At 48.7% G+C, this 26,850-nt stretch overlaps 2 protein-coding genes across 3 annotated transcripts; one reads left to right on the forward strand and one right to left on the reverse strand.

The window, feature by feature from the left end:
• Positions 1–1,767: 1,767 nt before the first annotated feature.
• M6PR (mannose-6-phosphate receptor, cation dependent) lies at positions 1,768–6,613 on the forward strand. The gene is made up of 7 exons (XM_058045441.1): positions 1,768–1,923; positions 3,347–3,517; positions 3,686–3,858; positions 3,949–4,058; positions 4,249–4,379; positions 4,943–5,069; positions 5,615–6,613. The coding sequence occupies exons 1-7, from the start codon at positions 1,859–1,861 to the stop codon at positions 5,735–5,737; spliced, it is 900 nt and encodes a 299-aa protein (XP_057901424.1). The 5' UTR covers positions 1,768–1,858; the 3' UTR covers positions 5,738–6,613.
• PHC1 (polyhomeotic homolog 1) lies at positions 6,136–25,702 on the reverse strand. 2 transcript variants are annotated; one of them, XM_058045439.1, is made up of 16 exons: positions 25,644–25,702; positions 21,708–21,864; positions 20,993–21,103; positions 19,733–19,810; positions 19,197–19,238; positions 18,838–18,987; positions 17,765–17,920; positions 16,341–16,839; positions 15,265–16,022; positions 13,476–13,623; positions 13,167–13,375; positions 12,463–12,577; positions 11,744–11,852; positions 10,917–11,067; positions 10,164–10,395; positions 6,136–9,864 (listed from the first exon to the last, which is right to left on the reverse strand). In XM_058045439.1, exons 2-16 carry the CDS (start codon positions 21,819–21,821, stop codon positions 9,710–9,712), a joined length of 3,027 nt encoding a protein of 1,008 aa, XP_057901422.1. In that variant the 5' UTR covers positions 21,822–21,864; positions 25,644–25,702; the 3' UTR covers positions 6,136–9,709. The 2 variants fall into 2 exon arrangements, with proteins under 2 accessions (XP_057901422.1, XP_057901423.1); XM_058045440.1 differs by lacking the exon at positions 19,197–19,238.
• Between the last annotated feature and the right edge of the window lie 1,148 nt (positions 25,703–26,850).

Consider the following 26,850-nt stretch of genomic DNA (forward strand, 5'->3'; position numbering starts at 1 on the left):
TTCCTTCTAATCCTAGGTGGGGCCTGTGGACAGCAGGATAGGGAATGTGTGCTTGAAAGGATGAGGAAGGCATAAGAGAGCAGAGCAAGATGAGAGGCAGATCTCTCCTCAATGCTTCAAATCAATAATAGAAAAGTCTAAAGAGAGCTCTCAAACTCAGAGAATTTGCTATACTAACAAGGGAGTTTAGCTGGGAATACAGTCCATATAGCTGAAAAGTAACTAACAGGATTCAGACACAGCTGAAGTGTCCAGATCTGATTTTGTGTTTCTTTGGTAGATTCTCTCCAGTATGTCCATGTTCTCTCATACTTTGGAATAAAGGTGTTTCTCCCAGTTCCTGCCAGTTTTGTCACTTTTTAAGTGCCCAGGCTGCCTGCTGGCCCAGAGTGACTACAAAGACAGAACTTTTTGTGAAGAACTGGAGAAGTGAAAGCTGGTGGGAAAGAATTAAGACCTGTTTTAATGTGGTTTATCTTTTTTTTCTTCTAATATCAGCAGGACAGGAAGTGGAGTGGGAGGGATCACACTGTTGAAGGTGTGAAGGCAACTCTCAGTTATTAAGTGTGAATAAATAAATCTGACTAATGCAGCTGTGCCATACTGTCAGTATGGGGTCACAGCAGGACTAAACTGATCAGTTTTCCAGGAGTCAGCAGCACTTCTTCCCTAGCTCTTCACTGCTGAAGCAGCATACTGGAGAGAGACCCTCCCAAATTTCTCTTAGACAGGTACCTTTTCCAGCATGTTGGTACATTCACTAAGTGCAGCATTTCTTTCTTAACTAGAGGATGCAAGAGCCTCAGAACTCTGGCAAAGAACATCTGTCCCTTCCAATAACAGACTCCTGGAAAGTGGATGTGCTCTGGGAACACATCATAAAGAGAGAGATGTCCTTTGAACAGGCCAGTCTTGCATCTCACGTGTATAGCTTTATTAATGACACCCAAGATGCTCATTACACTAACTTTGTGTGCTAGACCTGGAATTCCTCTACAGTGGCAAAATCTGCAGGAGTTGGGGGAAGCACCTTTATTCCAAAGTATAACAACAAAACATGGAGAGAATCCACCAGAGACACAAAGCAGGGACAAAATCAGAAGGATCGAGGCCACAGAGCAGTTTTGTGAAGCGGTCGAGACGCCTCGCTCCTGCAACACAAGTCACTCTGGAGGCACCTGCTGGGTGGGGACGGCAAAGCCCAGCGACAGAGGGACTGCTGCGGCAGCGGGAGCGAGGGAAGGGCGAGGCCCAGAAGCCTTTCACCCCTGCCGATGCGGCCGCCTGCCTGCGGCTGCTGCGAACCTGCGCGGGGCACAGGAGAGGGGACAGCGCGACGCCAGCGAGGGACAGTCACAGAGCACTTGGGTGAGTTGATGAGCAGCCTGGAGCCCGGCGATCCCGATCCCGGTACCCGTCCCCGTCCCCGTCCCCATTCCCGTCCTCGTCCCGGGGAGCTGCTCCCCGCTGTTCCCCGCCGCCTCGGCATCGCAAGGGCGGCTCGCTCCGCGCCGTGAGGGCTCCTCCTCTCTGCCCGCCCTCGTCGTTCATTGGCAGAAAGGCGGGCGGGGGCGGGGCCCCCGCGCTGAGGCTCACCGCCCATTGGCTGATGGAGAGGAAGTGGGCGTGCCCCGCTGCGCCCCCGGCCCTGCCCGCCTTTCTCCCGCCGCGCTTCATTCGCTCCGCCGCGCTCCTGGGCGGGCGATCCCCGCCGCTCCCGCGCTCCCATTGGCGCCGGGCTCCAGTTCCGCCACGCTCTTCCCGGCTTCCGGCTGGCGGGGCGGGCGAGGGAGCCGGTCGGGACGCGGAGGAGGCCGGTGCCGCCTGTGCCTGTGGTCCCCGGGCCGCCCAGCATGGGATGCGCCTGAGCAGCGGGTCTCTTTTCCCTGTGGGCGGCGGCGCCTGGTCCCGGGGCGGCCGCAGGTGGGTGCGCGGCGCTGAGGACGTGGGGAGCGGGCACAGCGAGGCCGCGGGGCGAAGCCGCGCTCCGTCCCGGGCGGGTCTGGGCAGCGGCCCCCGGCTGGAGGAGCCCGGCCGGGCCGCTCCCAGCGCAGCGCAGCGCAGCACGTTCCCGGGGGAAGCCGTGCCCGGGGCTGAGGGCAGGTCCTGCTCTTGGCCTGAGGAGAGAGCAGTCACGAGCCCTCGTGTCACGGGCTTCCTCATTTCGGTGACCGCGCACTGGAACAGATTGCACATGGAGGCTGTGGAGTCTCCCTCACTGGAGATATTCCAGAACCGTCTGGGCACACGTGCTCCAGGACGACTCTGCTTGAGCAGGGAAGTTGGACCGAGTGACCCACTTTGGTTCCTTCCAGCCTTACCCATTCCGTGATTTCTGCGTTCCTAGCCTTCTTTGGGTGCCCCATGGCGAGCAGAGCCCCCGCTCAGCAGCCGTGAGCTGTGGCGGTGGGCTCCGGGGGCTCTGGGGAAATCACTCGCTTCTCTCAAACGGGCTCTGTGCCCGCCTGCAGCCAGGTGCTTCTTTAATGGAGGGCCTGCCTTCCACCAGCGACTGGAGCATTACCAAAATCTGCGGCACAAGAAGCAAAGGGAGATCTGTTGCACTGCTTTGTCTGGCTGGTGCCATCATTGAATGTTTCATTTGTGATTTTAGCATGAACCTGAAAGCCAAATCTCATAGATTATTATTATTATTATCATTATCATTATTAATTATTACTGTTATTATCTTCATTACTGCCTTGTTGATTGGATCTTGCGTACGATGCCGTGCTTTCCTCCTTTTCTGGTGGAAACTGGGAAGGAAGGGAAGGAAGAAACTGCTCTGTGAAGTTGCAGTTTAGCATTATTAATGTCTTTCAGATTTTCAGTTAAAGGAGTACTGAAAAGATCATTATAAAGATTAAGGCACTTGAACAAACAGAGCCTGACTAATCACAGTGGCTCTTCCCTGTGAGCTCTTTACACGAGAGCTGTGAAGATGATTGATTAGAGGCCTCATAAATAATTTTCTGCTGACTGGCTTCTCAGTGCAACGCCGTAACAAACAGTGGATTATGCCTGAAATATACTCCAGCGTTCAGTCTGCTGGACTCTGCTCTGGCAGCTAATTAACGTGCTCAGCAGCACAACTTTTTGTGGTCTCAAGGCAAATTCAGAAGAGAGCCCTAAATCGGCCCAGTGAATTGTCTTTGGCTGCACAGGAGATTCAGATTTAGTGTCTCCTGGGAACTGTGAGTTGTTTCTAGATTTCAACTTCTCCTTTTTGCAGTCAGAACTGAGGAAGTGGCTAATCATTGACTCCATGACCCTGAAGTTAGTTTGGAGGGGGCTGAAACAAATCCTTTCTGAAGTTAATCCTGTGTTCTCTGTGGCATGTGTCCAGGATGTCACCACCTTGCCATACCTCTGCCTTGCTGCTGGTCTTTGTGGCCCTGGCTGTAGTAGGGGCCGAGCAGTCAGAAGAGAGGAGCTGCGATGTGGTTGGTGATGAGAGCAGTGAGTCACAGATGGAGAGAGCCCTGCTGAAGAAACTGGAGCCCCTGAGCCACATGAGGTACAGCACAACACCCTGCAGGCCTTGGGGCTGCACAGTGGGCAGCAAGGAAGGGAAGGTTTGGGTCAGGCTGCAGAATGGACTCTGGTGGGCTACCTGCTCTGAAGTGCCCACTGCTCCATGTTCTTTGTAATCCAATGGGCTGTCTTTTCTGTCTTCCTGCTGCAGGTTTAACGTGACTGTGGATAAGGACAAAACAGAAAAATACATCTACCAATTCAGGGTGTGCAGGGAGGTTAACAGCACCTCACATGACTTTGGTGGCCTGGTGCAAACAGATAGACAGAGTGGAAAGACCACGGTGATAGGAAGAATCAATGAGACCCAGGTCTTCAATGGAAGTACGGTTCCACTCAATACTTGGCTTACTCAGTAGCTGCCTTTTGCCTCCTGATGTGGATCTGCAGCCTGTATTGTTTCTCTCCTGGCAGGTGACTGGATCATGCTGATTTATAAAGGAGGTGATTCATATGGCAGGCACTGCAGTGGTGAGAAGAGGCGAGCTGTGATAATGATTTCTTGCAAGCGGGGAGTGACAGCGGTGAGTGACACCTGGGGTGGGAGAGCATCAGGGGGCTGCCAGACCAGTGGCTGGTTGTGAGCAGAGGGGACAGTGAGCTGGCCTCCAGTGTCTGGTGCCCAGCTGCACCAAAGGTGATAAAACTGTCTCCTGGTAAAGTTCAGTGTGCGTGGGCACGTTTTCACATGACTTCACTTTTCCCAAATTGCAGAGTTCATTCAGCATTATTTCTGAAGAGCGGGAAAAGGAGCAGGAGTGTTTCTACCTCTTTGAAATGGACAGCAGTGTTGCTTGTCCAGCTGAGAATTCCCACCTCAGTGTTGGCTCCATTCTGCTGATCACGTGAGTCATTTGAAGAGCTGTTTGTGCCTGAGTCATTATCTCCAGTGCTATTTAGAAACGTAGCAAATGCTATAGTAAGACTAAATTACTGCAGTGTACCTTCCCACAGCCACCATTAGATGTTACTATGCCTCTGAGCTTTTTGGACAAAAGCTCTTGCTCAAGGCGTGATGCTGGCTGGTCTGTTCCCAGTAAACGTTTTCCTTCATAGCTTACAGACAAGTGCACTGAAGCATGAGAGATTTGACTTCCTAAAATTATGTGATGGCTCTTTGCCAGAGCTGGGAACTCAGACCGGGAGTCTTGACTCATTTTCTGTGTTTGTGCTTAGAGGCACTACTTCACATAAGGCTGCTAAAAGATTTATACAAGCAGATTGATCACTTGGGGACCTTTTATGGTCTGGTTTCTGTTTACAGCTCTGTTCTTGAGTGGTGCAAGCATTGTTCCAATGATAATGTGACGCAGGTAGCTGGCTCAGAAGAGATTTTCTATAGGGTAGGGTTTCCTCACCTTTGATTTTCCTTTTTTTTTTTTTTTTTTTTTTTAATTCTGCCTTTTAGGTTTGTGTCACTGATTGCAGTCTACATCATTGGTGGGTTCCTCTACCAGCGCCTCATTGTGGGAGCAAAGGGCATGGAACAGATTCCTCACTTTGCCTTCTGGCAAGATCTGGGCAATTTGGTGGCAGTGAGTAAAAATTCTTATGTATTCTCAGCCTGGCCCATGTTAGGAGAAAAAGGCATTGACTCTGTGGCTTGGGTAGACCTACCACCAAGGTGGAGTACTTTGAAGCAGGAGAAGAGGGTGTCTGTTTCCTTTTTGTTGAGTATGCCACTTTTTAATCCATGCTGAGAACAATTCCCTGCCTTTTTCCTGCAACTGCTCCTTAACAAACTAGAACATGTGCTCCTCAGGAGTTGACACTTTCCAGGTAGAAATGTTCACCCGGGGACTGTGAAATGCTTACTTCTGACTGTGAAATCCTTCCTTGGTCATTGTAGGCAGTGCTATTTATTCTCCATAATTGCCTTGGCCTGATGTTGCGGCGTAACTGTCCAGAGCTTTTAAGACTGAGTAGGATGTTTTTAATTCCAAGGTCTGGGGAGATGTTTCAGGTAGCACAAGGATAGGCATAATCCCTTAGTGAAAGAGAAATGGCAGGAGCTGCTTTGGTGTGGATGCTGAGTCAATTGCAAACAGTCTGATGCTGGTGCTGTGTCCTGTGCTCGTAGGATGGCTGTGACTTCGTGTGCCGATCCAAGCCTCGGAACGCACCAGCCGCGTACCGCGGCGTGGGGGATGACCAGCTGGGAGAGGAGTCAGAAGAACGGGATGACCACTTGCTGCCCATGTGATAGGCTTTCCACACCAAGATCTTTTCTCCCCATCTCCCCAGTGCTTGTTTAGCCAGGTGCCTCCCAGCCAGTTCTCCTTCTCTCACTTCTGATTTTCTTTACACTGTTTGCTTCCGCTGTCTCTGGTGTCAAGTCCCATGGATGCCTCTGGATGTGAACAGCACCGGTTCCTAATGGCATGTCTTATAAATATAATGCTGGGTTGGGTTTTAAAAGTGCAGCAGAGCCCAGGGGAGAAGTGCTGGCAGTTGAGCAGAAAACAGCAATATGAGTGTTCAGCACTGAGCAGGAATGGGAGATGAATCACTAAGAGGAAAAACAGGGGCATGGATGGGTGCAGAAAGGGAAAAAGGCTATGGGTTAAAACAGATGACACTGTAAAAGGGATATTCTGTGTCTTTTTATTTTTTTTCCCTAGGATTTACAGGATCTGTAAGACACTGGAATTATTTTTCTCTGAATGCATTTTCAGCTTTTCTAGCTTCTGCGCTGTTATACAATTTCTGGCAGCATAACTGGCACGGAGTGCTCTATGCCAGACTCTGGGGGTGAAGAGGCATTGGCACCTCTACAATCTTTTGTTTCCCTAATGGCAGTGGTGTGAACTTCTCAACAGTTTCCTTCAACAGCTGTGCAGGGATGCATGCCATACTCTCAGAATGGAGAGGGACAATGCTGAAAAACCATAGGAGTTAAATGGAGTCAAAATATTTACTTCAGTCAAGTATTGACTCAGTCTTCTCAATCAGTGAGAAGCAAAAGGTAAAGATGTGCTGCTAAGGAGAAGGAACATTGCTGAAACTGAAAATGACATCAAGACAAAATGAGACAGGTAGCTGCCACTTGAGTTCTGACACAGGCTTCCTGAGGTGACTGCCCACACACCTCAGTCACTGTCAGCATTGTGATTTCACGCTCCCCAGAAGTTTCTTGTTTTGCAGAGGGTTTTCCTATGAAGCCGTCAGAATTTATTTTTATATCAAAGGAACCATGGAAGTCCTGGCTAAGAATGCTAACACACTGAGAACTGCATAAGGGACTCTTACATGGTCAGGTTTCATAAATCACTGTCCCCTTAAGCATGGTGCAGGCCAGTCTTACGACACTTGCCCTGTGCAGATGGTACTTAACATACTGCCACTGGCTGGGAGTGAGAAAGACCCTCTCTTTGGGCCCTGAAAAGCAGGTACACTTGAGTTGTAGACTTAATGGGAACCTTCAGGAACTTCACACCTTGATTCTAAATTGCTTTTTATTTGAGAGGCTAGACTGAGCAATCCCATTCTACCCCACTGTGGACTGGCTGACAACTGCCCTCAGTCTGGGGGGCAGAGACTGAATAAGCAAGCCACCACTGTGTTAACAGCAGAGTACAGACAAGGTTTATGTATTTTTAAGACACTGAGAGAAAAGGGGTAGCCCTGCTTTCTTTCTGGGTTTGGAGTGGGCAAGCAATTCCTGCTTTCTTTGACTTTTGTTACAGCCTCAATCTTTCTCATAATATGGGAAAAATAGGAAGTCAGTAAGTCCGTTACTGTTTTCATGGTGGTGTCTTAAGGTAATTTTTTTTTTTTTGTACAAAACACAACTTTCAAAAATAAAGTGACCAAAAAAACCTGGTGAAGTGTTGTGCTGATGTAGCAAGAGCTTGCTTTGGTGCCAGAGCACCTTTTTTCTCACCCAAAAGTCAAGGGTCCTGAGTGTGGGGTGCCTTCTGCCTGAACCCTTGCCTGTAGTGAACACATTTTGGTTAGTTCATTGTTTTTGCTGCCACCTTATTTCACTCCAGGTCCTCTCAGGCCTAAGAGGGAAGGCTATCCACATCTTTCAAAACTGGAACTTTAGACGCTCAGGATGGATGGATTATGCTCCATATTTTTCTGCAGAAATGGCAGTCAGAAATAACTTCGTGATGAGGTTTGTACTTTCCAAACACTTAGGGGTTAAGAAGCAGCCAGACCTGCAAAGCCTGATCAAGCATTTTTTTATTAAGAACACTGAACATGAAATGAAGAAGTGAAGCCTTCCCATTTGACTGAAATAAAATCCAGTCCTCAGGAGTAGCTGGTAACAGTGACAGGCTACCTGTCTGCCTACCCTGCCACAGCCAGCCTGCTAAGGATAAACTGGTTTAAGGGCAGCCTTCCTCTGCTCACTGCTGATTCTAACCTCCCCCTCCCCTGTCCCCAGATTACATCAGACCAAACTGTGGTGCCAGGGTGCAAGCAAGCACAGGCAGCTTCCTTTGGGCCTATTTGCATTCACAAAGCCTCAGAAGTCTTCTCACATAAAAAAGGATGTCACAAAAGTGAGATTCAGCAACACAGTTAAGACTAGGAAGCTGCTGCCACATTTTATCCAACTACTAAGCACTTTCCTTCCTCTTTTTCTAACGGGTCAATAAAGAGCCCATTTTAAAGATCTCTAATGTTTTCCTACCTATGCTATAAGGCTTTCTCCCATGCCACTACAGCTTTCCTGCAACAGTAGGTGCTTAACACAGAGAACAGTCTTATGTTTCACTCAGGTATTCATGTGAAACTTCTGGAAACAGAAAAGCTGAGATACATGGTTTATAACACCATCTTGCTCTCAGGTATTTGGCTCTAGAGAGCACTTATGTCTTCACAGTTTGTGTAACTCCTTCAGGTGTTTTGCCTGTTTGAAATAGAGGTGCTTGTGGAAGAGAATAACTCTGCCCAGGTTTTCACCTCTAGCAATTTGGCTACAAAACTGCAGAATACCACATTTGGTCCTTAAAAAAATTAAACAACCAAAGAACCCCTAAGCAAACCTGGAAGGGCCGAGTAGGAGAAAATCAGCCTGTAACATGAATTCTACCCTTCAGAAATGAGAAGTCATATTAAAAGATCAGTATTCAGTTCTTTTAGGGTGTGTGTTTGGTTTCTTGTAACAGAAATACTTGTTTTACAACACAAAAAAACCCCAACAAAAACAAAAAACAAAAAAGCCTGAGGCAAGCAGTACAATCCTGTCAGCCTAAATTTTGTCCTGTAAGCTCTCCTGAGGATAACAAAGACAGACACAAAAAGGAAAGAATACAAACTGGTAAGAAAACACACAAAACCCCAGCTCATTTCATGAAGAGCCTTGGTGCTTCTGGAGACTGCTTTGGATCTGTAAATTATGCTTTAACACAATGGGAAGACAAACCTCGTGCTGCAAGGTTCTCTAATGTAAAACAATCCCCTCCCCTTTGAGTTTCCCATCAATTTGTCATAAGTACTCAGGAAAAATCCTCTGACTGGTTCTGAGAGGAGCACCTGGAGTGAATAGCTGCCACAACACTTTAGCTTTACTGTCTCCTGTAGACATGCAGAGTGAAGACAAGACAGCTCCTATTGCCACAGGCCTTCAAGTTTGGTATGCATGCTGGAATGGCTATTAAACCCAGTTCATGAGCAGCCTAGGTATTTTTAAAAGTGGAAAAGCAGCAGCCCCTTTTGCTCAAATTCTTGTCACCTCTGTCACTTGCAATTTGTTAGTTCCCCTTCACAAAAGCCCCAAGCACAGGTGCTCCCACTGTCCGTGTGGGGCCAGCTCTTCCTATGCCTTGAGTTCTGGCAATGATATTCAAAGCTAAGATCTAGCAGACCTGCTGTGGCAGAAAGGGTTGAAGGCAGTTCCCTTTCACAAGTCTTTCAGGACAGAAAGAGATCCCCTTTACATCTTTATGTGGTGTATACAGGGGAGGCATATTCAAAATCAGGAAGAAGGAGAGTTGTTTAAAGGCCCCAGGTGGCAGTTTTCCTTAACCTTGTAGCACCATTAAGAGACCAAGAGATGGGCTTGTGCATGGCAGTTTCAATCAGTTAAATTCCTTCTCGTTCTTCTTGAATGCAAGACCACAGGGGACTGACTGTCCCATTCTTCCCCACCCCAGCAGGATGCTCCAAAACTGGCAGCTGCCCTGGGGTCAGAGCAAAAGTGAGAACTCTGGCTTCAGAGTTCTTAGGTCTCCTTGAGGACATTGATCTTGGCACAGATCTTGAGAGCTGGTCCCAGCTTGATGTTCATGGCACTCATGAGATGTTCCTCCTTCAGAAGCAACAGGGCCTGACCATCAATTTCCTGTGACCGAAATTCCTCGGCAATTTCTTGGCACCCTGTGGAAGCAAACAAAAAAAAAAAAAAACAATAAGGAACACATGTGCATTGGGCACTCCCCTCATTCCTCCTGCATCTCTGGCAGGTACAGAAAAGCAAGCCAAGACTCTAACCAACCCCTTTCCACACTCTAGTCCACACTCTCCTTGAGCACACAGGCTACTTGAGAAATAAATGTTGAGAATCCATCTCTATGATCTACTCAAATTCAGAAACATGTCCAAAAGCAGTAGGCACCACTGAGCCCAACTCCCCATGCTACTGGATCACAAGATGCAGGAGAGGATCTTAACTTCACCTTGCAATGATGCAATGAACTCGTACACTTCCTCCACACTCCAACGACTAGGGTTGCTTGACAGGAAGACTGGGTTGATGCCATGTAGATCTGGGGTGGGGGGGGCCATATTAGAGTTTGCCAGGTCCCTCTCTCCATGACTGGCCCTTACTGACAGGGGTCCTGGAGATGTAGGGGACAAAGCTTCATCATAGCTGGAATTATCAGAGCCTCGACTCGAGTCTTCCTGGCCCTACAAGCCCATAGGAAAGAAAGAAAATAAAAGGGGTTTTGTAAGAAATTCACAATTACAAGCTGCAAAACAAGACATTGGGAGCAGCAGACTTTGTCCCAACAGTCTGGAACAAATGTCCCAGGCTGTTGGTACAGAGGCAGCTGACACAAGAGCTCCCTCTCTTCCTCACATCAGAACTGAGGCTCATTCCATTCATCTATAGCCCAATTCAAGTCATTCATGTGAAAGACTGCTAATCAAATGGGAAAAGTAGATTGTTTTCTGCCAAGGCTGTCAGCAGGTCTTACTCACTGAGACCTTCAAGATGCACACAGGAGCGAACACAGAGTGCACAGAACAAGTACGAACGTGAATACGCTTCCTCCAGTCCGTGAGGGATTGGAACAGCTCCCTGTGCCTTGTGTAACAAGTGTGTCAGCATGCCCACGGCACATCCTACATGACAGCATCCACTGTGACAAAGGGGTACAGCCAGAAGGGACAGCCCTACACCTGCCTTGACAGGTGTGTGTCCTTACCCTGTGGCGCTTGCCCTGGATCTTGGTTCGAGCGATTTCGGAGCTGCTGCGCCGTGGTCCCCGTCGGCGCACACGGGCATAGTTGGCTTCCTGGAATTCCTTCATCTTCTTTCTCTGCAGCCGGAACTGATGGCTGCAGCTGACATTGTACCTCAAGTAAGCAGGAGCAGAACAGCAGTTAGAAAGCAGCAATTATCTAAACCAACTACATCTCCTTGCTCTAGATGGGGATAAGACTCCTCGTTACCATCAAGTTCTGTTCCTCCTCCTTCTAAGACTTCCTCTTGGAAAGAACCAGTCCAGACTTCTGACACAAGCAATATTTGGACACCAAAGTCTTGATCTAACATCTGAAGGGTCAATTAAGTAATTCCCCTAAGGGAAAAAAGACCCATAACAAGCACTCTGCTATCAAGAGGAGGCAGCCATGACTAGTCTAACTTTTCCACATTTTTTTCCTCAATGCTCCCTTGTGTCTTTGTCTAGTAGCAATGCATGAGACAGCTACCAGTATGCATTTATGTAGTGAGTCAAACGTACATTCCTCTGAAGAGAGGTTCTTTACAGCCCCAGAATTTCCCCCTTCACAGTTTATTTTCTGAGCAAGCTCGAAATCCTGTTTATACCCAGCATCACATCCACCTCTCCAGACGCAGAAGCATTTACAAATCATTTAGAGTGGTAAAGGATCTCTGTGGCCAGTACATGCCACAGGAGGAGGATCAGATGTACTGAAAGGTGGTACACTACTTGGAGAAGGGGACAAATGCCCAGTTCCAGCAAACATATAGTCACAGATAGGGAATATTACATCTTGCTGTTATTACCTTTTAGCACAGGTCATGGAACAAAACCTCTTGGAGCCACGGAACTGGCTTGCTGGGGCATACTTCCCACAATATTCACACTTCAACAAGTTTGCCTTCTTGTCAGGCTCTAGTGAGATACAGAGTAACACACCAGTTGGTGATCTGAACTGAAGCATATCACACACTCAATGATTCCCCATTCCACTGCTCTTCTTCTGAGCAGACAGATGCCAAGCACTATTTTCTACTGAATCCAGTAAGTAGTTAGCTTGGGAAGCAACTGGGAAAAGAGAAGCACAAGCTCCACTAATTAGGATTAGGGTTAGGGTTATGGATATGGAACAGAGCAGTTTTTTTCTCCTGGTCAGTACCACTTAATGAAACAAACGAAAAATAGCATATTCCTCACATCCTACAAGGCTGTGGAGGAAATCCCCATCACTCTGCCCTGTCCACACATCCTTCACAGCTTACAGTCATCAAAGACACATACAGTTCAGAATCTCCTGCTTCCTACTGACACAGGATGTGTAGATCATATTCACAAAAAAAAAAAAAAACCAAAAAAAACCATTGTCAGTCTTCTGGCACTCAAAAAAAGCAAGATCCTAGTTCCATAGGTCAAGTCTCTAAGGAGCTGGCAGGAAGAGATACAAGTCCATAATACTTTAAGTTAGTAATACAGAGCAGAAACTTTCTGTAACACACTAGCTAGTCCTCCTGGTCTTGAAACTCACCCATGGAAGCACTATCCTCTCCCGGAGAATTGCTGGACAGGTTTTCATTCTGACCAGAAGGAGCCTCTCCCTGCAATGGTTTCTCAGATTCTTTCAGCAGCTGAGAACAACCCACCTGGATAGGGAGAGAATGAGTTGGACCCACCAATAAAGGATTCCCCGCGTCCATCACCCTCTGCCAAGGTATGTGCAGTTCAAAATTCAACTCAGAAGAATATCTCTGCCTAACACGGAAGGAGAGATGCTGAAAAAAAGTCATTACTGCTTCCTGACTCACAGGCTTGGTTGTTCATTTCAAGGTCCCCAAGCACTATCTGCCTTGAATAATGTCCAATTCCACGTAACTCCATTTCCCCCTCTTTACTTCAACTTCACTTGCTGCCTATTCAAAATGCATGTCTCTCTCACAGAGAGGAGAGCCTCCTTACAATTGCTGCATTAATTATTGCTTTGGTGACAACTGGAGTAAGAGTTGCTGCAACACCTGTTTTACTCCTTCAAACCCCTTCTCTTTAATAACACCTCTAAATGTCTTGCTTCATTCACGACACTGCCTTCCCTTCCCTTCCTCTTTACTGTCTGTGTCTCAGGCTAAAAATGCTGAATTGGAATATGGGAAAAGATACTCCTATGCAAAGATGGAAGCCTACCACCCTCCCAAGAAAGTGCTACACCTCCTTCCCCCACAACAAAAAAATCCCTACTGGAAAGGGCTCTGCTCCCTCCTGGATGACAAAGCCTTCAATGATGTGTGTGAGGATCTGGGGCTTGACGATGGCTTGAGGAGGTTTGGAGTCTCCCATCTGACGTGACACCAATGCCAGGTTTGGGGTGGAAGCAGAGGTGGGAGTGGCTGAGACTCCCTCACTTGATGTGGCATTTGGGGTTGCAGTGGCAGCAGGATCAGAATTATCTGGAAAGTTAACAGCACAGGCATGAGCTAACTTTGCTCTACCTCTCTACCTACTTCAGGTCATTAGCACAGACAAGCAGAGCTCTCCTTTATGCCTCACCTCCAAGGCCACTCTTCTCCTCCATGTTTTTGGGGTTGTCTGTTACAGGAGAGGACCTGGCAGGCACGAGTGTGGTGACACTGGCTGGCTCCTCCTTCTCTTCCTCTGACTCTGCCTTGCGCTTTACTGCCAAGGTCTGAGATTTGCCCTGCATGAATACAGAGAAACACGTAAGCAGATAGAAAAGCTCCAAAGCAAAGAACAAGCCAGATTAAAAAAAAAAAAAAAAAAAAAAAAAAAACAAAAACCCAAAAGAAAAAACAACAAAGCATCCTGCTCCATCATACTTGATTTCCAGCCTGGTTTCTTCTCGAGATGCCTCTAGCTCCCACAGCACATACCTCTACTTGGGAGCATTTGTCTAACAAGGAACAAAGCTTGAGGAGACTCACTGCCACAGACTAGGATCTGATGTCCCAAGTCATGTTGGTACACTGGCAAAAACCAAGACACTGTGTGAACCTCAAAGGATTACTGCAGGAAGAAATGGAATGGCATTCACCCAGCAGTTTCCAAACAGATTTTTTGGATAAATCAGATCAGTTTCAATGAAGAGTTGAAAGAGCAGGGGACACGCATTCACCAGGAGCAGAACTGACCCCCTGCTCTAAAAATCAAGACAAATCCTGTGACACCTTCCTGAAGAAGCAGACAGAGTTTAGAAGGAGTCTCAGCAACTGGCTAAAAAGGTGTTCAAGGTTGGATGGAGCAACCTGGTCCACTGAAAGGTGTCCCTGCCCAAGGCAGGGGTGTTAGAATTATGTGATCTTGAGGGTTCTTTTTAATTCCAATTACTTATGATTCCATGATCTAAGCTGGCGAAGTGCTGTTGTCTCAGGGATTTAGGTAGGCCCTAGCTGGACAATTCACAACAACATGGATAAGGCCTATGGAATTTGAGTTTTCCTCTGCATAGCCTGTTGCTAGGGGATCCTCTGAGGCATAGTCAGTGGATGGTACCAGACACCAAGAGATCTGTAACCCAGAAATATCCACATTGGACCAGTTAATGAAAAACTGCAGCCTCTGGGAAAGACCCGCACTGGAGAAGGACTTTATGAAGGACTATATCCTTTGTGAAAGACTGTATCCCATGGGAGGGATTCCCCCATGCTAAAGCAAGGGAAAAGCATGAGGGAGAGAGAAAACCTTATGAGCTGACCACAGATCCCATTTCTCGTCCTCCTTTCAGGGGGAGGAGGTAGAAGAGTCAGGAATGAAGCTGAGCCTCTGTAGAAGGAGGGAGGTGTTTTTTGCATTTGCTCTTACTTCCAATTATCCTACACTAAACTGGCAGTAAAATAAATAATTTCCATAAACTGAGTTTGTTTTGCCTATGATGATCACTGGCAAGTGATCTCCACATCCTTATCTCAACCCACAAGTTTTTCACTGTATTTTTCTCCTTCTGTTGTGTTGTGAAGGGAGAGTGATGGAGCAGCAACTTGGTGGCCATCCAGCAGCCAGCCAAAGTGAACCAAACCCCATTGTTAAATGGGATACTCAATATGTGATGTGGATACCCACCCCATCTGGGGCAGGCTCTGAGTCTCATTTATTAACTTCATGCAAGCCTTTGAATGACAATGTGGAAGAGAAATGCTTGTAGTCAGTAACCCCAGGGGTAGGATTGGAATTAATGTTTTTGAGGTAAAAAAGTCTCCACATCCCTTTCCCCAAACCCCTTACCCATCCCATCCCACTGACCTGGGCCTGGACTGCGATTGGTGTCCTAGGAATGAACAAAGAGAATCCATATGCTATTCTCCTTCTCAATGGTATCACTTACTGGCAACTGGACAGACTGCATGTAGAATGCTGCTGGCATCTGAGCCACAACTGGAGAGGAAGCTGGGCTCTTCACCATGTGGACCGTGCCTTGAACTTGTGCCAAATTCACCCCTGTGGTGAGAGGGGGAGCTTCCTGTGAGGATGCTGGAGCTGAAGATGATGATGGGGAAGCAGCATGGGTTTGGGAAACAGGCTGGACTACAGCTGGCATTCCCCGGGAAGTCGGCACCGCTGCAGCAATCTGAGCCAAGCCCAGTGCTTGGGCTTGGCCTGAGCCCTGCTGCCGAGTGCCCACCACCTGCACCGGGATGTGTGGAGGAGGCTGCTGTGCTGCTGACATTTTGGCAGGCCCAAGCTGAGGGGGTTTGATGGGGGTGACCAGAGATTTTGATTGGATAGGAACAGGTGACTTGGTGGCTGGCTGGCACGGACTGTCCTGCTGGAGCTGTAAATGCGGTGGCTGGGACTGCAACATAGGCTGCACCACAAGGGTCTGTGCCTGCTGCTGGGTTTGAGGGGGAGCCTGCTGCTGTGGAGGCTGAGCTTGCTGCTGCTGCTGGGTCAGAGATGCTGCTTGCTGCTGTTGCTGCTGTTGAGCCAGTTGGAGATGGGTGGCTGTGTGGAGGAGCTGGGACTGGCGGTGCTGGAACTGCTGCTGGTGAATGGCTATCTGCTGCTGGATCACCACCTGCTTCTGCAGATGGATCTGCTGCTGCTGCTGGATCAGCGAGTGTGGCTGGATCTGCGTATATGTGGCTATACAAAAACAGTAAGAAAAAACAGAGCACAGAAGTTAGCAACAGTGCAGCTGGGAACAACAACAACAAAAATAAGGCAGCCACTGCACTGCTTTGAGACATTAAACTCCAAAATAACTGACAGCTTACTTGCAGAGGACATGACGGATTAAATCGACTTCTTGTGCTAATAGAAGGGGATAACCCCTTGAGACAAGTCTCTGGCAGGACCAAAACTGGGAGATATGCTGGAAAACCTTTTACTACCAGGCTTCCAAATGTCCTTTTTGTGAAGGCCCAATGATTTTGAAGAGAAAGAAACAGCTGAGTTTTTTACCTGAGCTGATCAGCGTCTGGCTGGGTGCTGGTGTAGCTGTCCTGGTGAGGTTCATGCCCACTGTTTGCTGTCCACCAGTGTCTGTGTCACCCTTCTTTGCAGCTGCATTCTCCGTCTCTGTCTGGCTGCCCTGGCTGACAGTCACGGCCTGGGCAGCCGCCACGGGCAGTGGCTGAACCACCCCGGTGCCCTTCCTCTGGCAACTGCCAGCGGCACCCGCTGAGGAGCTCTGGCTCAGTGCCATTGAGGGCTGGCTCCCACCGGTGGCCACCACGCCCCCGGAGACACCATTGCTGCCCGCTGCAGCCTGGCTCAGGTTGAGGGACTGGCCTGCCCCGCTGGAGGAGGCCTGGGCCACGGCCATGCTCTGGCCCGTGCTGGCGGCCTGCGGTAAGCCCGAAGCCTGGGAGCTGCCTGGCAGGGCCGTCTTCTGAGCAGAGCCTTGGAGCTGGGCGTTAGTGGCAGAGGTCTGCTGGCTCCTCACAGCCAAGTTCTGCACCTAGAGACACACACAGCAAACAGAACCCATGTGCTTTATACACGGTGCTTGCCGGGAGTGTGACAGAGCACACAAAGCAACGCACTCTGCAGGGATGCAGGCTGAGCTGGTGCCTCAGGTCTCGTGTGAGGAGCTGCTAACACTGCAGGGCAGAGCTCAGCACGGCCCTCCCCAGGAAGCACATTATGCTGAACTCTCTCCTGCCCAATCTCTGATGGAAGTAACAGATCTCGTGGCACTTAGTGAACAGGATCTGGGGACACAGTCTTTCTCCAGGGCATGGGACAGACTTCAGACCTGCCTGCCATACCCTGGCATGGTTAGTTCAGCACAGCTCTAGAAGCACTGAGTTACCCCTTTAAAGACCAGTCATTCATTTTCAATTTTTGTGCCACCTGCCTGCCGCAGGCCCATGGATCTACTCGTGGCCCACACCCTTTCCAATTTCACTCTGCATTTTGGTGCTGCCATCCTCTGTATTTACTTCTGCTCCAAATGCCACATTATCTCCAAAATTAGATCACAGCTGACTTTTCTTTAAAAAAATTGCTTCAGACAACTCTTTGGCATCTTTACAACAATGAACCAACTGGATGAAGGAATACTACCTCTGGCAAAGACTCTTAATTGGAGTGTGACTGAAAACTGTACATAGAACTCAAGAGTTCTTTTCACACAATCACAGCCAAGAAACTGTGAAGATGGGATTGATCCAGCCTGTGCTCACCTCAGAAATTTTAAGCAGAAATTAATTTCATCTCTGGAGGCAGACAGCAAACATGAAAACATGGTGGCAAAACCTCCTGCCTGCAGAGGGACAAGGGCTGGGGATAAAATAGCTCTAATGTGCTATACAGGGACAGCTTGAGACAAAGAGCAGAGTGTGGTGCGGCAGAAGCAGGGGAAAGGGAGGACGGTCACTGACCTGGTCTGTGTCTGCGTGCACCCCAGGAGACTGAGTGGGTGGTACCTCCTGCTGGACAGCAGCCACAGCCCCATTGGGCATCAGGATGAGCTGGGAGGCGAGAGGCACATTGCGGCCCAAGGTCCGGTTCACCTGCAACAGGTTCCCCAGCTGCGGCTGTTGGCATCAGGTGGTGTGCAGTGCAAGGAACAGAGGTAGAAGAGAGAAAGGAAGACAAAAAAACCACAAGCAAACAGATCATCAAGGAACACTAGGCTGCAATGTCACTCATTGCAAAACCACCAGCCCTCCCTGCACTGTAATACTGAACATAACCCTCCGAAGCAAGAAACTGGGAACAGTTTCCTTATGGAAACAACACTCCTCTATCTAACATAGGCCTGGGCTAACTCCCACAGACTGCCCAAGGCTGTGTTATCTAGAACTGGTTGAACAACAGTGATAAAAAACATACATCCAAGATTAGTGCTGCTTGAAAAGTAGGGGATTACAATCTGTATCTGAAGTCAACTGGAAAACAGAAAGTAGGTACCGAAACCCCAGACTGGACTCCACAGTCCAGCCTAATGCTTCCCACCTAGCTGCACTTCAAAGCAATTAAAAGGATGACATTTGTTCACATTGATTTATTTGTCTAGGCTTACTTGAATTCTGACTTACATCCCTGAGCTCAGCAAGCAGTAGAAGAGTAATTTACCATGTATCTGTTCCAGCATTGAACCAGAAGAGTAGCTTTATTTCTGTGAGCTACATTCAAGTCTAGGACATGTATTTCACATTTACACTCTAGTGAGAAGTGCTATGGAACCTTTAACATCTGCAGAGCAGAGGCACACAGAGTTGTTAATATTCTCACCTGAGCCACACAATACACAGCTCATCTATCTCAAAGGCTGAGCCCAGAATCAAGCTTGTGGTTTCAGGGATGAGACCTTCCCCATGCAATTTTAAAATATACTGCAACAGCCTTAAAGCAAGGTTAGTCTGTAGGTGCTGGTAATCCCAAGCAGTGAAACTCTGCAGAGGCTGCTAAGTGGGGCTCAGTCAGGACACACGTGCTGCCCATCTCTTACCCGCAGGTACATCTGTGCCTGTGACTGGTTGAGAGGAGGTGAGGTGGTGTTCCCGAGGAGCACAGACTGCGTCAGCGTGGTGGCGCTCGGGGAGCTCACGCTCTGCGACCGACTGATCAGCTGAGCAGCTGACGTGGTGGCAAGGTTGATCTTAGAAGAGAAAAAAAGCTTCAAATCACATATGAAGAGATGGAGACCAAGAAGTAAGTACAAATATGCTTAGTGGGGTACAGTCAGAACGGACATTTTACAGTTTTTTCCTGCATCCCACAGGGGACCAAGAAGAAGAAAGTTCTTGTCTTAGAGGGCTTGTCCTACAGGCTACACAATCTATATTAGCCAGAGCCCTGGATACTGACCTCATTTGTATGCTGAGCTTGAGAATCACTGTTAGCATGCAACTGCAATAAGAGATCCAAAAAAATACATCATTTTCTCCAGCCTCCCAAGTAAAGGTAAAAAACCCACAAAACCTTCTCTATCAACTCATCTACTCTCTGAGCAAATCCAAGCTCCTCAACACTCACTGCAAAACCAGACATCCTCTCATTCAACAAACTACTGCTCTGCCTAAGACAAAACCTGCTCACAACTCCTCCTTCTTACAATTCCTGTGCCTTTTCTAATCCATGACAATGTATCCCCAAAGCCTCAGCAAACAGAGATCTATGTCTACCTTTACAGCTAAGAGGCCTCTCCCACCTAAAAACCTCATCTGGTATCCTCAAGCCCCACCAATAACAACAGCACCCCAAATCCTCAAAGCTGTCTGCATCCTGTTGATTCCCAGGGTTCTTAGAAGTTGTGTGCATCCTAAAAGACAAGGAGGAGACAGAACAAGGTGGGGAGGGGGAGGGAGGCTCTGATATGTGTGTGAGGGAGCAGTTTTACTTACAGAAGCCTGGGTGGTGGTGGTCTGTTGCGAGGTGCTAGTGTTGGGGGAGCTGGCCTGTCTACTGGCTGCAATTGTAGCCTGCAGGAGAGATTGGCAGAGAAATGAGTGCCTGAACCAACCTTTCAATCCAGCCCAATTATTAGGCTCTGTCAGAACACCCAGTCCCTTACCCTCAGAGTGCATGACCTCCAGTCCTTCCACCCATGGGTACATGCACTACTCTTGCCCAGCCTGTCATAGTACACTCTGCAACCCTCACCCTGATGCTGAAATCCACTGTTAGCACCCAGACATTCCCTGCAATATTAGCAATTTGTTGGGCTAATTAGCAGTTTAGTAGCAAAGCAATGATAGCACTCCAAGTAACAAAATTCAGATTAGAGAGCATATGGTTTGTGGAAGAATATAAATATTGATAGACTTATTTCCCCCTCTCTGATGCCAGGGGAATTCCCCTGCATGAGTTTAGTTAGTTTTGTAACTAAGATTTGTGCAAAACTGATGAGAAGATTCTATTTCTTCTATACTATAAGACTGCAGTCAGGGATTTTGAGAACAATGACGTACTGGACTAACTGCCAAGGAGTACAGCTACTGAGGTATTGTTACACAAAAAGAATGTATTCATGTCACACATAATCCATTTTGAGCTGATGATTAAGTCTAGTAGGTGAGCAAAGGTGATAAAGGAAAAAAAAACACTCAACATTTATGTATCATAAAATATATTGAATTATATTGATCTGTGTATGTCTCAATTAGTGACAGCCTCCTGGTTGGACTGGCTTACCCTCCTGTTGGTAAAGAAAACATGACTACTAAGTTTCAAGACAGAAATTTCAGAGAATGCTGCCTGAAAACCTCATGCAAACACAAATGTTTATTCTCAGAGAAGCAACTACCCACTGATCCCTTTAATACGCTTTTTAAGCACTACTGCATCCACTGTTGATTTCACCACCCATCTTTTAGTTAAAGAAGGTGCAGGGGGTAGTAATAGGCCTCTGAAGTGCAAGTTCCTTGATGGTGATGTCAAATTTTATCTTCCCTTGCTCTGTAGCCAAAAAAATAAATTAATCTTTGCTTCAGGCTTCCAGTTGACTGGCTGTTTGTATTAACTCTAAACAATGTGTTTAGGGACTCATTGTCTTATCAGGGATCAGGATGACTCGGTGCACAAGGCACTGTATAAAAACAGAACCTCTGGATCTTCCCCAGAGAATGATCCAACTCCTCTCCTTCTGCCTCTTGGCAACTCACCTGCTGGACAGCAGCCAGGCTGTGAAGTTGGGCACTGTTAAACTGCTGCTGGAGCATAAACTGATGGAAGTACTGGGCTGCATTGGGCTGTCTCTGGAGTGCCTGCAGAGCCTAGATAAAGAAGAAAACACAATTGTCAAAAACTGCATGCCATTGAAATGTGATTGAAGAGAGCAATGACAAAGTGAGCCAGCCATGAGAACATCCCTAGACCACAAGAAAAAGCAGGCAGCAGATCAGCACATCCAAATCCATAGTACACTTACAGATTTGGTGACACACTGAATCACAGGTGTATTCCAGGACAATGGGAATCACACTTTGCAAGACTTTAATAAACTTTAGGAATCTGGGGTTGTGCATGCTCACACTGGCAGACAAATGTTCCTGTGCAGTTTGTGTATGGAGAGCATAGAGAAACTGGGATGGCAAACTGATTTGCTCTAGAACAGCAGGCTAAAACCTATCTATTGAATCACAGTACAGATTAAATCCAGGAGGCTGGACACCAAAGGAGTAACCTATAAAACAAGAAGCCTCAGGCTACAAGAACTAAACATTACGTGTAGTATAAGAATTTCTAAATCTGAAAAGATGACAGTCCTCTAAGCACAGTCCCACCTTGACACACAATAACGCAGAGGAACACAAAAGGGCTCACCACCACCTTCCAGTGATGGAGTGCCGTCCCAGAGCACAGCCTGGGATGTCTCACCTGTACTGCCTGCCGCTCATAGAGAGACATCTGCGAGATCTGAGGCCGGGTGCTTCCTCCAGAACTGGAGCTCCCGCTGGTGGAGTTGGAGTTCTGCTCACTTTCGGTCTCCATGGCGACAGGATCCCAGGAGCTCAGGCTGAGATGGACTCCAGATCTACATTGAAAGAACTGGAAACTAAGTCAGGCTGCAGAAAGAACCAAACTGCATTTCATTACATTACACAGCTTTTGTACTAGAATATCTCAATACCAGTCTCCATGCTCATCCTAGCTACATGTTAGGGACCAGGGAAACTGGGATTCTAAAATCACCCAGAAATCTTACTCACAGTTTAAATCTTTTATTACCACCAGAAACATAATGTGCATATTTTCATACTTTTATTGCCATGCTATAGTTGCAAGCTACAGTATCCTGAAGTCTTAAAAAGGTACTGGAATGAAGCAGCAGCTGCAGCTCATTAAAACAATTCTGGTTACAGACCTGACCGCCTCTCCTGTCAGTAGAGACTAGCAAACCGAGGCAAACTGCACTGTGCTTCCAGTCCTGCAATGCACTTTGGCAATTTCTGATTCTCTCTTCCTCCAGTCCCTCAGCTCCAATGCCCTACTGATACCAACTGAGTCCCTCTTTCTCCCAGTTTAGCCCCCAGCCCTTGACTCTTTCTTCTTCTGATCACATGAACTTTCCAGCTACTTGTTGCTCTCAACACATCTTAACTTGAATATTAGATTAGAATCTGGTATCTGTGGTGGCAAGTTCCTTTCAGGAGGAACACAGTCAGAAGCAGAGTGGATTAAGTGTTCACTGGCAAAAGCTGCTGAAGAGGTCATGCAGAACCAGGGAGACCTTCCAGCAGCAGAAAGATGAGTTGCAGGACTGAGAAAGGACTGGAGAAGGCTTTCATCAGCTAAGAGGAAGAGAAGTGAGACTGAAGAGAGTGCTTGGCAGAAGAGTAGCACATTTGAGATGATCAGGGAGTTTCCTGCAGCAAGAAACATGAGCTACAGAGGGAGTAGCAGCAGGAGGGGCTAGAGTCAGAAAAGGGAGAGAAAAGTGATTATACAAAAGAATTCCATTGGAAAAAAAGAAAACCAACCTGAGTTTTTAGAACTCCATGCAATATTAAAAAAAAAAAAAAACAAACTTCTGATAAGTCTTTTCACCAAGACAGCCTGTTTCCAAAGTACCAGCTCATTCCTCTGTAGCATATCTGAGACCTCTAAATGAGACCCCTATAAATGAGCTTCCAGGAGCCAGAGCAGCAGCACAGCCTCTTTATCTAGCCCTTTTAAAATCCAGATTCTGAGCTTTATAAATGTCACCAAACATTTTCCTGGTGTATAAGCAAACAGACCCGTGCAGCAGAAAAGGAGACACAACAATACTCTCAGCCAGACAACTTTTTAAATTCTGAAATGGTGCTAAGAGCAGCAGATGACTTTAAAGTAGGACAACAGCATTAACTCTGCAGAGAATGGATGGCTAAATCAGGGAACTGCTGCTTCAAACCTGCTGCTCAAAATCTGAAATATTCTTTAACTGGCAAGCAGAGTGCTGCTGCTCCAGTCTGGTCTTCCAAAATCATCTTCACCTCTGCCCTCAAGTCCTGCCCAGGCATCTCCCTGCTGAGGAAAACTGGCTTCCTGCACTGCTTCAGCAGTGGCCACCTTCTCCTCAGCTGAGACACACCTCCTCCTAACTGGCCACTACTGTCTTCAGGCACAACTCTATTTCAGCTAGAAACAGCCTGTCAATAAACCTACCCAGAATAAAAAAGCTCTTGCAAAAGCAACTGCCTTAAAGATCTTCCCCAGAGAGGAAAAATTAAATGAGGCCTGAAAATAAACACTGAGAAGGGAAAGAATACAGACTTTTTGAAATAACGAAACTGTGGTGGATAAATAAAGTAGTTTGAGTGGGGTTAAAATGCACATGAACACATTACACCAAGTTCTCCAGTAGCTCAGACGCCATTAGGAGACAATTTATGTTCCCTTGCCCACCTCAACATCCCAATGCAGATCCTCCTCCTTCACCTCCCTTCTAGGGCTCATTAGATCAACTTGGGTAGCTGCAGGAAAGATACCCTAAAACCCTATTTTCTGTCACATCACAGAACTGAACTACCTTACTTGTGATGCCACAAGTGCCCACGAGAGAGGAAAGGATGTAAGTGATGTTCACCTTGGCTACAGCAAATACCCTTGTCCTCAACAGCTTCAGCAGGAGAAGCCAGGCTTCTGCCTTGGTGCCCTGCTCCACCAATCTGTGTTTCCTCAGGAAGCAGCACCACCAATTCCTAAGATTTCCAGCATTCTTGAGAGTTCCATATTGATCTAGATCTTATTAAAATCCTAGCATAAACAGAATCTTACTGAAACACCTCTGCATGAGGCATAGAAAAATTTTGGTCTCTCTGTAGGCAGAAGGCCTTTTGGAGATGTGGACAGAGAAGCATACGCTCACTTTGCAGAAGGGCAGTAAGAATTTTAAGTCGCTTACAGCAAGGAGAGTTATCCAGCAAAACTCTTTCCAAACAAAAAAGTGAAAAGGCACAGCATTTCCCCAAGCAAGTTCATCTAGGGATGCAGCTCCATGTTAGTGTAATCCGATCCAAACACAGGCCATTTCCACACAAAACAGGAGAATTACACATTCTCCCCTCCTCCAACTGCATCCCCAAGCACTTTCCTCTTATAAAAACCTAGTGATCACTGGGCTATCACATCACTTGACTCAGCTAGCTGCTCCGTGAGATGGATAACCTACTAAAAATTATTAAACCATGGATTTTCCAAACAAACAAACCAAAAAAGGAAAACCAACACACAGTTAACAACGTGGCCACTACTGGAAATTAACCTTTGAACAGTAGCTAGAACTGCATCCCGAAAAGGCAGACACAGAAGGACACAAAAGCTTTTTAGCACCATGGCAGGAATGACCACACAGCAAAAATGACGGGTAGGAGAAGGGAGAAAACTGGCTCAGGCAGCAGTACAAGCATGAGAACATGGACCACTCCAGAGCCTAACCCACACTTGCTGCTCCCAGCACACAACGAGAATACCACAGGTGGCCCATCTACAAGTTCCTGACCCTTCTCAAGCACAAGGGCAGACAAAAGTCAAGCCAAACAATACTCTAATCACTAAGCACTAGGTAGGAGGTTGAAAAGTTTGACTTGCTCACCCCATCCATTCCCCGGGGACATGACTGCTGCCTGCATAACATTTTCTAACTTTCCTAAGTGGTTTTGTCACTTCATCCTTGAGAAACTAAGTTAGGAAACACGTAAGATTTGCACGGGTTTACTCCACAGGTTTGGAGGAGCAAAGCTAGCATCCCGTACTACAGCATACTCGCTGCTGCTACTATATGTCTCTACAACAGTTTCCAAGCCACACAAGCAGAGGTGTGGAACTGCCGGGACAAGCTGCCTGCTCTGGGATGCTCTGGAAGCAGCAGTGGGTGCGACGCTCCAGCACTGCGGGACCCTGGCACCACCTGGTCCCCACCCCTCGGTGCCCAGCCCGCCCTTCCCCGCCAGGCGCCTCGCCCGGCCGGCGGCGGGAGAGAGCGAGGCAAGGATGGAAGGAGGGCAGGATGGAAGGGGACGGCGCGGCTGCAGCCACCCAGGCCGCCGGCAACTCCGGCAGCAAAGTTCATCCGACACGGCGTGCGGGCGCCCTGCCCGCCCGTGCCGAGCCCGCAGCCCCGCCGCGGCGGGAGGCGGGATGCGCCGCAGGATGCCCGGAGCCGGCCGGGCGGCGGCTGCCCGGGGGAGCGAGCGGGGCTGCGCGGGGGAGCTGCCCGGGGCCGGGCCGGCCAGACAATGGCTGCTCCGCCGCCGCTGTCAACTTCCATCCCGCGCCGGCCCCGGGGAACTCTCCCCGCCGCGGCCGCCCGCGCCCCGGGCCCCGCCTCACCTGCAGCCGCCGCGGCTCTGCCCCGCTCCGCTCCGCTGCCCCCCGCCCGCCCGCGGGACCCGCGCTGCCGCCGCCGCCGCACCGGAGCCCCCGCACCGCCACCGCGCCCGACACGCCCCCCGCGCGCGGGCAGCCGGGCCCGGCCGAGCGGGCGGGGCGGGGCGGCAGCTCCGGTGTCGGAGCGGGCGGGGCCGGGGGCGGGACCTGGCGGCGGCTCCGGCGGGGCCGCGGTCTGGCGGGGCGGCCCCGAAGGGGCGGGACCCGCGCCCGCTCCGCCCGCCCCTCTCCCCGCGTCCCTCTTTCTTAATCCCTTTTTTGCCTTTCTTGTTTCGATTTTTTTGTTGGTTTTATCTTTTTTTTTTTTCCTTTTTTTTTTGTTTTTTTTTTTAAATCTCGGCCTCTGGGGCTCCCCCGGCGCTCCGTCACTTCCTCCCTCGAGGCGCTTCCGGGCACGTGGTGCCTTCCCGGGGCGCCGCTTGCCCGTTGCCCCGGTGACGGGAGCGAGCCGGGCGGCGGCGGGAACGAACGGCGGAGCAGCGCCCGGCCCGGCCCCGAGCCGGCCCCGCTCCTCGCCCGCGGCTCTTGCTGTGCCAGCGCCGAGGCGTCACGGCGCTGAGGGGAGTCACAGCCCGGTGCTGCGCCAGCCTGAGCGGGTGTGCCCTCTGCCGGGTGTCGCTTCGCCGTGCGTCCTTCTGGAGACTGACCAACCTTGTTAAGTGCCAGTCGTTTTGTGTAGCACGGCATCAGTTCGGTTGGAAAGGACCTCTGAGATCATCGAGTCCCGCCTGTGACCGAACACCACCATGTCAATAGACCATGAGTGCCACATCCAGTCTTTCCTTAGACATCTCTAGGAATGGTGACTCCACCACCTTCCTGTGCAGCCCATTCCAATGTGGAATCACCCTTTCTATGAAGAAATTCCTCCTGTTGTCCAGCCTACACCTCCCCTGGCGCAGCAGCTAAAGACTATGTTCTCTCCTGTCGCTAGCTGCCCGGCAGAAGAATGTAAGTTGTAAACTTTTTGTGTTGGTACCTGCAACAAGCTTTGATGAACAAACAGGACACAGCAGGCAGTTTTTTGCCTTCTACATATGTACACACGTAGAGGTGCACAGTAGAAGCCTGCATGAACATTAAAAAAAACACAGTGCCAGAGCTCGCTGGCAGCTTTTAGAAGAGAAGCTGTGCTGTGCAGGCACTCGGA

The sequence above is a fragment of the Melospiza georgiana genome, chromosome 2, assembly GCF_028018845.1.
Source record: "Melospiza georgiana isolate bMelGeo1 chromosome 2, bMelGeo1.pri, whole genome shotgun sequence".
Classification (NCBI taxonomy): domain Eukaryota; kingdom Metazoa; phylum Chordata; class Aves; order Passeriformes; family Passerellidae; genus Melospiza; species Melospiza georgiana.